The 13,113-nt window shown below is 42.1% G+C and overlaps 1 protein-coding gene across 4 annotated transcripts in view; it reads left to right on the top strand.

Moving 5' to 3' along the window:
- RERG (RAS like estrogen regulated growth inhibitor) overlaps positions 1-12,026 on the top strand; it is a 110,324-nt gene extending 98,298 nt beyond the window's left edge. For all 4 annotated transcript variants that reach the window (XM_021390610.1, XM_021390619.1, XM_021390639.1 and 1 more), the window contains exons 4-5: positions 5,870-5,943; positions 7,505-12,026. In XM_021390610.1, coding sequence (XP_021246285.1) covers positions 5,870-5,943; positions 7,505-7,912 — 482 coding nt within the window. In that variant the 3' untranslated portion in view covers positions 7,913-12,026. The remainder of the gene's footprint in view (positions 1-5,869; positions 5,944-7,504) is intronic.

Here is a 13,113-nt window from a genome sequence, read left to right as displayed (position 1 = left end):
AGTTATTTTTCCTAAAAGCAATAAAGCCTTTCAATGCAAATATTTGTTTCCAGAGCAGTAGCATCCTCCTGTTATGTATTGCCTGTTCAAAGCAAACAAGTATTGAAAAGAAGTCTTTAAATTGCTGCAAATATAGAATTGTTTGAGTTGGACAGGACTTTTAGAAGTCATCTAATCTTAACTCCCTTGCAATGAACAGGGACACCCACAGGTAGATCAGGTTGCTCAGAGCCCCATCCAGCCTGACCTTGAGTGTCTCCAGGGACAGGGCATCCACCACCTCTCTGGGCAACCTATTCCTTATTTTTACAATAAGGCCACCACTCTTACTGTATTTTTCTATTCAATCTAAATCTCTCCTCTTTTAGTTTGAAACCATTTCCCCTTGTCCTGCCACAACAGACCCTGCTGAAGAGTCCGTCCCCTTCTTTCTTATAGCCCCCCTTTAGACACTGAAAGGCCACTCTCAGGACTCCCCACAGCCTTCTCTCCAGATTGAACAGCCCCAGCTCTCCCAGCCTGTCCTTGTAGAGAAGGTGTTCTATTCCTTGCATCGTTTCTGTGGCCCTCCTCTGGACACGCGTCATAAGGTCCATGTCTCTTCTGTACTGAGGACTTCACATCTGGATGTAGTACTCCAGGTGAAGTCTCTCACCAGTGCAGAGTAGAGAGGCAGGAACACCTTCCTCGCCCTGCTGGCCACACTTCTTTTGATGCAGCCCAGGATATGGTTGGCTTTCTGGGCTGCAAGGGAACATTGCTGACTTATGTCCAACTTTCCATCCCCCAGTACCCCCAAGTCCTTTTCAGAAAAGCTGTGGTCTATCCTTTAGTCCCCTAGCTTATTTTGATAGTGGGGGATGCCATGACACAGGTGCCAAACCTTGCAGTTGGATTTGTTGAACCTCATGAGGTTCTCCTGAACCCAGTGTTCAAGCCTGTTGAGATCTCTCTGAATGGCATCCCATCCTTCAGGTGTACCAACCACACCACACAGCTTGGTGTCATTTGTGAACTTGCAGTCATTGCAACGTCACTGATGAAGATATTATTCAATATTGGTCCCAGTACTGAACTCTGAGGGACACCACCTGTCACTGATCTCCATCCAGACAATGAGCTGTTGACCACCACTCTTTGGGTACAATCACACAACCAGTTCCTCGTCCATCAAACAGTCCACCCATCAAATCCACATTTTTCCAATTTGGAGAAAAGGATGTTATGGAGTCCATGTCAAAGGCCTTACTGAAGTCCATATAGATGACATCAGTGGCTCTTCCCTTGTCCATTGACAGAGTTATGCCATCATAGGAGGCCACTAGGTTGATCAGGTTGGTGAAACTCTGCTAGTCATCCCATATCACCTCCTTCTCTTCCATATGCCTTAGCGTAGCTTCCAGGAACATCTTACCCAGCACAGAGGTGAGGATGACAGGTCAGCAGTTCCCTGGGCTGTCCTTTTTAGCCATCTTAAAAATGGGTGTGACGTTGCCTTTTTTCCAGTGACCAGAGACTTCATCTGACATCCATGGCTTTCCAAGTATCATTGAGAGTGGCTTGGCGGCTCTATCAGCCAGTTCTCTCAGGACTCTGGGATGCACCTCATTGGGACCCTTAGGCTTACAGACTAAGACCTAGTAATTATTTCTTAGATTTTTCCTCTAGAAAATATAATCTTTTGGAACAAATGTGTTCTATAGGTCCAAGTTGCCCTGGACAAGCATGTTTGATAAATGACTAGATAGTACTTACAGGCCTAAATTCTATTAAATGTCACAGTAAGCATCACACAAGGATGTGATCGAGCTGTGACTGAATGTTGTATTCACTGTCTGCAAAGTATGAGCCTGAAGCTTGTGTCTATGCAATGTTAGTAGTATTTTCTGCATTTGTACAATAAGATTGCTGAGAAGAATAAGGAGATTTGTAACACATCAACACAGAGAAGGAAGGGTTTTTTTTGTTATTGTTGGGTTGGCTTTTTTGCCCTTTCCAAAAATTTATCATTTCATAGAATCATAGAGTTGTTTGAGTGGGAAGGGACCTTTAAAGTTTATCTAGTCCCACTCCCCTGCAATGAACAGGGACACTTGCAGCTAGATCAGGTTTCCAAAGCTATTTCTACAACTGCAGAATTTAAAAAAAATTATCCAGTCCCTATTAATGAATTAATGTGCCAATATATTATGTACTGAAAAACCAACTAGTTGCTACTACTACGATTGTGTTTCTCAGGCCTTTCAACAGACCTAGACATTCCTGGAATGAGCTTTAATTTTCAAACAAAGTAACTATGATAACCAGTTCTTTGTACAGCAAAAGTGCTGGGAGATTGCAGTTTTGTAAGCAAAAGAGGACCTTGAAAGTTGACATCAGCTTCCAGAGCCACACAGTAGCAACCCCTTTAATCTAGTTTTTGGGAATATGAACAGAAACACAGGACATTCCCAAACCAACAAGAACAGGTCAGGCTTGCTTATAACAAAGCAGAACTGAATATGACTAGTGTATTCCCACAGTGCTATCGTCAGGTACACCATCACTCCATCAGCATCAGATGCCTACTTCTGCTTTGAGACTAGCATTTCTGACACAGAGTCTACAAACTTCAAAACACAGCTCTGAGATTTATTTTCTATCAATGGGATATTAGCCATATAACTATAAATATAAAATATAGGCATCACCTGGTGTAAATGATATTTTGGAGCTCAGAAAATTGCCTAGTATCATCTTGGGAGCCTTTATCACAAAGGCTGCTGGCACAATGCTATACACTTTACTCTTTCTACTTGACCACGATAATGCAAGAATAAGACATTTACAGCCTGGATTCGTCTGACCAATTTTAGGCTTGTAAGTGCTTCTGGGGTATGATTCACCCCAGGAAAGAGATCAGACAAACTATATCCCGCATGTATTTTACTTCATCCACTCCAGTAGGAGTCACAGTACTTAGGTGAGACACAGACTCTTGTGTTGTGGATGATTTCAGTTAGAGAATCTCAAGTCATCTTTCTCTCTATCTGTGTGTCTCAAAATAAAGAGTAGCACAGAGAAAATAATAAAACACAAAGCAAGGCCACTCATTTGAAAAGCATCATGGGATCTTAAGACTTTAGGGTGCTCAATATGAACAGATTGGAAATCACAACTTCAGGGCTCATAACATCTGACCAGATTCTTCGGATGTTTCTGTTCCCTTGAAGAAAAAGTCATGTCTGCTATTACACCAAAAATGCTTTAAAGATCCAGCTGTTTTACACTCCTCACTAAAAATTACCCAGCTACCACGCATTCCAAAGTAGGGGAACAGACTCACTTCTACTAAGTTGTATTTACACTAATCTGACCCCAATCAATTCTACTTAGCCAGAATCAAATTCTGCCCTAAAGAAGACAGATAAAGCAAGTTAAATGGGCAACATGAAACACTGGCAAAGTCCTGTTTCAAGAATTCAAATCTCTCTTAAGAATCATGCTTCTTTTCTGCATCAGGCAGAAGTCTGCTCCTTCATTCTGTAGTTTCACTGAGAAGAGCCCTATGAGCTACCACATTCTGCTTCCTAAGAAGAGCATTTCACAGATATGCTGGAAACATGGGCAGATAAATTTTTCTGGAATTAGGTGGACCAATTCCCAACAGCTATTGATCAGGCAGGGCCAGCTGGTTGAAGGCATTTAAGCATTGCAAAACCTAAATGAGTGAAGAGCTAATATCGCGTTACTCTCTTGGAAAACCTTCTCCTTTTCATACCACTCTTCACCCAGGAAATGAAATATAAGACGCTAAATCACAGAATTACAGAACTGCAGGGGTTGGAAGGGACCTCAAGAGATCATCGAGTCCAAGCCCCCTGCCAAAGCAGGTTCCCTACAATAGGTGGCACAGGTAGGCATCCAGACGGGTCTTGAATATCTCCATAGAAGAGACTCCACAACCTCTCTGGGCAGCCTGTTCCAGTGCTCCGTCACCTTTACCATAAGGAAGTTCTTCCACATGTTTGTATGGAACTTCCTATGTTCCAATTTTAGACCATTGCTCCTTGTCCTATCGCTGCACACCACTGAGAAGAGCCTGGCCTCATCCATTTGCCTCCCACTTCCCTTTAGGTATTTATAAACATTTGTCAGATCTCCTCTCAGTCTTCTTTTCCCCAGGCTGAACAGACCCAGGTTACTCAGCCTTTCCTCACATGAGAGATGCTCCAGGCCCTGTATCATCTTTGTGACTCTCTGCTGGACTCCTTCTTTCCCTGTCTTTTTTGAACTAGGGAGCCCAGAACTGGACGCAGTATTCTAAATGCGGCCTTGAATAGGGAGTACTGCACAGGGAGTCCCTGCCTAGCACTGAGCATTTTCTCCGCCAAACTAGTTTTCCAAAGGAGCATCACTTTATTTTCTGCACTAAAGCAGAGTTTTTGCTTTGCTACATTCCCTTGCAGGAAGTGCTTTAGGTAAGACATGCTGAGATTCTTAGATATATCTTACTCTGCTCTGGAGGAATAGTTTCAAGATCACAAAGGTGGAACATCAGCATCTTTAACAGCCTTACAAAAACAAAGAGCAGTGGGGGGAGGTTCTGCTTTGAAAAAAAAACACACACACACAAAAAAAAAACACAACAGCCTTCATTGCCTGAAGCCCTATGCAAGATTGGTTGCCATCTGCCTAATTAAATTGACCATTTGTCCCTATTAGAGGCAGCTGTGCTATATAAAGCAATTAAGGTGGCACAGGGCAGGGGGTATGGGTGGGGAAGTGACAGTTTTTGGTGTGGGAAGAGAGTGTTTGAAGTGCTGACATCATTGAAACATTCTTAACTATGAAGAGGTGGTACATTCAAGCATATAACCAAAAAAAAAAAGATATGCACCAAACATGAGCCCTTTCAGAAGCTCTAACTCAAGAAATGTCCTTCCTTTAACATATCCTGCATTCCTTTTGGGGAGATTTGCACCAAATAAAAGCACTGTGTCTCTGACAACGCAAAGCATTCATAGTAATGGGCCACAGTTTTACAGCATATGCATTTGCCTTTTGATATAGGACATCTGTGAGCTTGCAACAGTAATAAATCTCAATGTTAGCATAGATGAGTTTCCAAATTTTAGGTCAAATGCTATCAAATTTAACTTATCAGCTCATTAAGATAAAACAAACTCTTTTGTCATGAGGTTTCTGGTTTGTTACATGGTTCCAGAACCTAGGACATAGTAAACAGGTTCCTTTTTTTCCTGTAGTATAGTGTGAATACTTAATGCCACTGGCTATCCTTATAAATCACATAAAGGGAAATTACTGCTTGAGCCCTTGCTATAAGAGGGGAATGTGATGATTTCAGCATGTTTCAAAGAGGCATTCCTAAAATACCTAACTCTTCTGTCATTTTATCATTGTGTAAGGCCTGAGCATAGCAGTTATGTCCCTAATCTACAAGCATGCTGGTTTTGATCTTGTCAGACTTCAGGCTCTGCAGTGACAGGCTTTTGAGCTGGATACATCGAGAGTAGCAGAATTTGTGTTTTAGAAGCGGCAGCCTTCATTTGAGCAAACATGAAGATCAGTCTGCAGTCTCGCAGAGCTGTTTGCTGCAGGAGACTCAGTGCTTTTGTTGGGGGCAGAGTGCAGTGTTCACAAGTACAGCTCTCCATAAGTACAGGATGTTGGAAAGAAAGATATGGAGAGAGAGAAAGGAGTCACAGATGTAGAAAGGAAGATTTGAGCATGCTCCAGACTAGCTGGAACACCTCCAACAAATAAAATCTAGTGAAGTCATGTGTCACGTATGTCTGGTGTGGCTGTAAGGAAGACAGAAAAAATTACTCTTTTTTAATACATTTCACAAAATGTGTTCTTATTTTAGAGTCTACGTATCGTCACCAAGCTACCATTGATGATGAAGTGGTTTCCATGGAGATACTAGATACAGCTGGTCAGGTGCGTGAGTGCATGTACCAACATCCAGTGCCTTGGCTCAGACAGGCAGTGGGGAAGGGGAGTGCGGTGGGTGGCAGATGGGCTCCACTCCCGGGGACTGAAATTTGCTTCTGAGCAGAGCTCTCCCTCCTCCCCCATCACAAGCTTGCTGCCAGACCCAGCGTGCTAGATCCAGACCTTTCTGCAAGGGACTCTGCTTACAGTTTTCAAACACTAGAAGAACAAAGTCGGGGTTTAAACTGGGATTAAAATTATTTCTGCTTCATTCCTTGACTCAAGGCCAACCGTATAATGAGTTATTACTATTCAGAAAGCCATAGTCTGTTTCTCTAGTCAAGTGATGAGGCTCAACAGCTTCTAATAATGATTCTCACCAAACTGTAGAACAGTTTTGTCATAGCAAAGACCCCTTTCCTTTCAAAACATGGCAGGCACTCGAGCTGCACATTCCTATGCATTTTGTGTGCTGGGTATCCTTCAACAGAGACCCTGTTCTGGTTGCCTGCTACCAGCCTGCCCATGACAGGCAGCCCAAGACAGCTTGTCAGTGTAGGTCTCTGTTTTGGGCTTACTTGACAAGGCTTTGTTAGCAAAGGAGCTGTAGGGTTGACCTCTGTGAGCAGAGCCCCATGTCACATCAGAGCCAACCCCAGCTGTTCCAAAAGGGATCCACTGCTGCCAGAGCTGAGCTATGAGCAAAACTGAGTGTGCTCTGGGAGAGCCAATTTAAGAAAGGGTTAAAACACTAAAATACAGCAACTGGGAAAGAAGAGTGAGAAAAGAGAGAGAAGCAGCCCCGCAGCCACCAAGGTCAGTGCAGAAGGAGAGCAGGAGGTGCTCCAAGTGTGGAGCAGAAGTTGGCTGCAGCCCATGGAGAGATCTGAGGAGCTGCCACCCATGGGGCCCCATTCTATAGCAGTGTGCTGCTACAGGATGGGCCCCATGGTACAGAGCTGCGTTGGAGCAGTGCTTGGAGAGCTGCAGCCTATGGGAAGCCCAAGCAGGATCAGTTCAGGAAAGATGGCATCCTGTGGGAGGGACCTCACATGGAACAGGGGCAAAGAGTGATCATGGAGGAGTGGCAGAGATGGACTGACTACAGCCCCCATTCCCTGGTGCTGCTCATGGGGAGGAATTTGAAGAGGGTGGATAGGGGGAAGGTGGTTTTGATTTGCTGTGAGTTCTCACTGGTTTAGTCTGTTAGTGATAGGAAATAAGTTATATTAATCTCCCTGTAATTAATCTTTTTCGTCCATGACAAATGGGTGAGCTATCTCCTTGTCCTTATCTCAATCCTTGAGCCCTTTTTCATTACATTTTCTCCACCTATTCCATTGAGGACTGGAAGAGAAAGAGCAGTTGTGGTGCAAATTAGCTGCCCATCAGGGTGAAACCACCACAGTCTCCTATGCCACATGATGAAGAGAGTGATGTGTGTACAGAGTCAGGCAGATGTACGTGGCTTTCCAGGCTTTGGGGGAGCAGTGTCTGTCTGAATGAAGACCTGGTGTCTTTTTCAAAAATCATGCTCCTAAAGCTGGTGTCTGTCTTTTCAAAACAGGAGGATGCTATTCAGAAAGAAGGACACGTGCGATGGGGTGAAGGCTTTGTCCTGGTCTATGACATCACGGACAGAGGCAGCTTTGAGGAAGTTCTACCACTCAAGAACTTGTTGGATGAAGTTAAAAAACCCAAAAATGTCACTCTGATCCTGGTGGGGAACAAAGCAGACTTGGATCACTCCAGGCAGGTCAGCACAGAGGAAGGTGAAAAGCTGGCCACAGAACTAGCATGTGCTTTTTACGAGTGCTCTGCTTGCACAGGAGAGGGCAACATTATGGAGGCCTTCTATGAGCTCTGTCGCGAGGTACGGCGTCGAAAAATGGTCCAGGGCAAGACTCGGAGACGAAGCTCCACCACACACGTCAAGCAGGCTATTAATAAGATGCTTACCAAAATCAGCAGCTAAAAAGAGCTGTACTAAGCCAGAAAAGCATTATAGAGCATATTAGCTTGTGGTAGGGACAAGGCAGGCAGAGCACATTTAATAAAAAATGGTCAAAGCTTTGCTATTAAAAAAAATAGAAAACTGAAACCACACCACTTTTTGAGTAGCATGGAATCAGACTTTTTCCTGTTTCAAAATGTATTGTAGCCACACTGCTTCTGGCTAACGTGGAAGAAACAAACAAACAAAAAATCTCCAAAGGACTAAATGATTGTGGGGGTTGGCAGTTACAGAGTATTTTCTGCTTCTACAAGGCTGGCTCCAATACCCTGCAAGTCAGTAGTGCCTAAACATCATTCCCAGCCAGCCAACTGCTCAGTAGCCACTTCCTTGGAGAGTAAGACTCAGTCTTCAGTCCAGCAACAACCATCACAACTGGTAATCTCAAGGACTGAGGCTGCTGTGTTGTACCAGAAGGTTCATCTGACACCTTTCACCAGCTCTAAATTGGTGCATTGTGTGCTTTTACTCCAAACAGTCCTTCCTTGTTGTTATTTTGTCAGACCTATGAGTGCCAATGTTCTTAGTGAGTTATGCAAAAAATACAGTAAAGGTCTTTTTCATGGAATGTTTAGCTAGCAAGTCAAACATTTCAACAGAGCTGAAGTTCAGCTGCTTTTTGAGATCCTCTAAAACTACAGAATTCATCATGAAATAATCAGCTAGTCCAGTGGCATTTCAGCGTTTCCTCCTTGAAGTACAGTACTGTACTTGGGGAAATGGGAGTGTATGCATCGGGAAATTAAACTTAAAAAATAACCACATTGCTGTTGATTTCGTTATGGGTAGTTTTTAGCTTTTGTTTGCAATTTTGTTTTGGATTTATTTCAATTCAATAGTTTCCCTTACTCTATCTTCTACTGAAGAAAAACTTAAACCATAGGAAGGCAAATGTTTAAATTCTGAGCCCAGATGTATGTAGGTTGCTCTGAAAGTATTCCCTCCTATTTTTTTTTTCCATGTAAAGCTACAAAAACTACAAAGAGCACAATAGCACTATTTGATGGAGAAAATTCTCAGCTACAAAACACTATTTTTCAACACAGTTACCACCATTGGCTGATTTATGCAGATGAGTTGATAGAGACACTCTTCATTCCATGGTGTGACAGCTGTGCATGGCCGTCTGAAATATGGCTCGTCTTTCACATCGCTGTCACCACTGCAGAAATGCACCACCCATTGCCTCATTGTGCTGACATCCACTATTCAGTCTCCAGAAACTTTCAGCAAGTGTCCATGAATCTCAGTGGGTGCCATTTTTTCCACGTGGAGGAATTTAGTGACACACCTTTGCCTCATACGCACTTCCATGTCAGATGCCATTCTGTCAGACTGCTGCTCTGCTCCCATCTGTCACATGGCAACAAAATGTAACAGAATATTGGTGGGAAGGTTCAGCCTCTACTGCCATGCCACCAACATCCACCTCTGACGTCACAGCCAACATAACAGAATAAGAGGCATTACTTTTGGAGCACCCTTCGTAAATCAGTTGTGAATGGCCTTCACCATATCTAAAGGTCATAATTTCCAGCTGCTTAACTTCCAGATGTTGCTTGAAGCACTCTGTGGTTTAAACCAGCACAGTTTTTTGTGGTTCTATCTGGCATTTTCAAGTAAAAGTGCATTTTATCATATTTTTGGTTCCTGTGATAAAGGGCATCCAGTTTTTTTTTTCTCCTGCTCCTCCCTCTTGTCTCACATTTAAACCAGCTATCAAGTTTTGCCCGTCTACTTGTCTTATTAACCATAGTAGTGAAGTCTTCTAGAATAAGTAAGAGATACAGGAACTAACACTGGAAGACTTTCAGATAGTGCTTGTCTCACCAGTTGTGTTGCATCCCTTTAGGCATCTTTGTGTGCTGCTCAAACTGACATCATGTAAAACCACAGCCAAAGGGTAGGGTGACAAATGAGATTATTAGCAGTACTTTCTTTTGAAGAATAGTCCTCTTATAGCAACTGCTTACAACTTTATTCTCCACTGCTTTGCACTCTATGTGGTTATTCACCTTTATGAGGAAATAACACCGAAAGGCTAACAAATCCAATTTGCTACAGATGTAGAAGAGTGAAGATATCTGGTAGGACAGGACTTTATACAGTTGTAGGTAGCCATATAAATGATGGAACAGGCTGGAGAATCAAGTCTGTATATCCCCATGGACAGAGAAATGTCCCAGGTCAGGACTTCTCAAAGCACTGGCTTAAAGATACTTACCAAACTAATTAAAAAAAAAAAAAATCGCCCATATCTTTCACCTAGTTATCATTACTGAAAATCACATTCAAATGTATACTATATTTTTGCTGTTGTTTATTTTCTCTGTTTCCCCCACTGTAGATAGTGAAAATTCATTCCAGTCCTTCAGAATCAATATTTCTATTTTGGTCCTCGTATTCAGGCACGTTGCCATACATCAGCTACACACACTGCAGTCGAAACCACTGTGTGCTTCTGGGCAGGTGGTTTTGGCAACTGATTATGCCACTGTCTCCATGACACATTTTTTCCCAAACTATTGGTCATGCCTCTGACTTTTGTAAAATAAATTAAATAAAGAGGAAGAGAGGTTTAGCCATTTTTTAGTCCTGTTAGTAATACAGAATCAACACGAGTGTAAGAGAGTTAGATTAATGCACTGACAGTCATTAGCCGAAGGTTTGAACTTGCAGACGTGTATGTTACAACATTAGGAGAAAGAGTAGGCATTTGCAAGTTCAGGCACTACATCAGTCTGTTATCTTTCAAATCAGTGCTGTTACATGAATCTGAAGCAAACAAAATCCTTACCTGCAATCCCATAGGAACGCAGCTGATGAGGAAAGTCGTCATGTTGGTATTCTAAGCAATTGATTTATCCCTCTCTAAGACAACGTCAACAGTTCTTTTCTCTGAAACCTTCTCTTGGATTTCAGAGTAAAGCTGCATTTAAAATACAAAAAAAAAATGTAATACGTGAATTACAAGAGAAAATAAATAAATCATATTTGTATTAAGAGAGTTGAAAGGAAGGAAAGCCTAAGGTATGGCCATAATACTTTCCAAAAGAATCCCAGCAAATTATATCTTCTTTATAGCGTTATGGGGAAGTTATAAAATCTTCATGAAAGAAAATATTCCACTGTGCAAACATTACTTGTTACATAAAGAACCTCTAATAAAAATAGTAACATTCCTTTGCAAAGGCTGAATTTGGAAACTGCCGAACATGATAAACATTCAGTCAGAAAGGAGGCTGCTATTTTATGACCTTGCCTCCCACACAAATACAAATTTCTTTACTTAATTGCTCTTTTTTTTTTTTTTCTCGGTGTAATAGGCTGCTTGACAAGCCAATTATAATACAGTGTATTATAATCTATTGATACATACTACATAGTATTAAACGCAATTTGATCTACTGTTCCTCACAATGTAGCAACATATTATTGGCTATGCTATAAATGTGTCATATTTCTACAGTGTTCAAATTGAGCCCCAAAGCGTGCAAGCACTGGAAAGACCAAATGCAACATGAATTTGCATTCAGTAGCCATTTTGCAGCAGATATCAACAGCTTAAATTCTGTTTCTAATGCTGCAATTTAGATGTACAACACTAACAACCAATTCCTCTCCTCTGCCCTTTCCATTTATGCAGAGGGTGGACAGGAAGGAAGAAAAACAAAAAGGGGGAGGAAAGGTGAAATGGACACTTGTTACCTACAACAAGTTGATTGTCATTAATCAAGTTTTTAAATATATATCTTCAATTGATGAAGAGTTAGTCATGCCCATGCTGCAAGACCTGGATCAGGAATCAAGACTTCCCTAGAACTTTGAGAATCTTCATATCTGGGGGTTCGGTGCAACCAAGGATGGAAGTGAGGGTCAGCCACTGAGTTTGCACCTGGATCCAGACACGTTGTCCCCAAACCTGGGGATGGTTGCATCTGGCAGTTTGCTACAAGGCTAGTTGATTTTTATATATATAATGATCTGTATGCATTTTTACATTAAAAATATGAAAGCTTGTGCTTGTAGATAATATATAAGAAAAAAATAAAAAAATTGTGCTCTCTGTACTGAACTCTTCTGCATTGGTTTTCTGTTAGTTATCTCCAAAACACTGTCTCATAGCTTTTAAGTGATCAGTTCCAGAATTCCTTACTCAAGGTTTTTATCCTTTATCTTAGGAAAACAAACAGTGAATTTTGCCTGAATAAGCACTTCAGCATTTGGATCAGTTTATTTGAACTTATTTGGCTACTAAGCCTAGAATCAAGGGGTCAAACAGAATCTGCAGTGAAACATAGCCCAGAGAAGCTGTGGATGCCCCATCCTTGGAGGCACTCGAGGCATTCAGCCTTTGCCAGGTTGGATGGGGCCCTGGGCAGCCTGAGCTGGTAAGTGGCAGCCCTGCCCATGGCAGGGAGTTGGAAATGGATGGGCTTCAAGGTCCTTTCTAACCCAGGCCATTCTATGATAACTGATTCAAGACTGATCAAAAATGATACAGTGCCATGGTTATTAAATTACCTCAATAAAGTACACTGGAAACCCTTCTTTCAAACTCACGCTGACTAAATAACATGGGTCTTTATCCCAAGCTTCTCAGGTAAAATCCTGGGATAAGAGGTCTGGGAGATTTATGCCACAGATTTGGATGCAGCCAACTTTTTACCTGCCAACAGCTATGCTCATTTTCCAAGGACAAACACAATCTCTTGTAATTCTGAAGAGAAGGTACATTATAAGTACCTTTTACAAGGTATGGTAACCAATCACACACAGTTTGGGTATTAAGCTATAGTAGAGAAAGCCTCATCACAGCTAAGGAGAACTAGTAGTAAATCACTTTGTTTTCCTCCAAACCTGGGCCAGCGAAGTAATCCAAAGCTTGATCCTGAGTAGGTGAATGGCAGCAAGGGTGTAAGCATGCCACCTCTTGCAGAGCAGTGTGTGATATCCAGATGCAGCATCTATGCTGTGAGGTGAAGACTCCTCAAGCTAGGTAAGGCATTTTTCTTCTCTTAGCCTCAACAGCACTGCAAAGCAGCTTTGAGTTATGTCAAGCTGCACTATAACTTGCTTCAGTTAAAGTAATGCAAAGTAGATGCAGTCACAATGGCTATATATAAACAGTGCTTAGGATTCCTTTTATCTTAGTTTTAATG

The sequence above is a fragment of the Numida meleagris genome, chromosome 1 (assembly GCF_002078875.1).
Source record: "Numida meleagris isolate 19003 breed g44 Domestic line chromosome 1, NumMel1.0, whole genome shotgun sequence".
Lineage (NCBI taxonomy): Eukaryota > Metazoa > Chordata > Aves > Galliformes > Numididae > Numida > Numida meleagris.
Note: the sequence above shows the minus strand (reverse complement) of the source record. Positions and strands in the feature narration are given on the sequence as shown.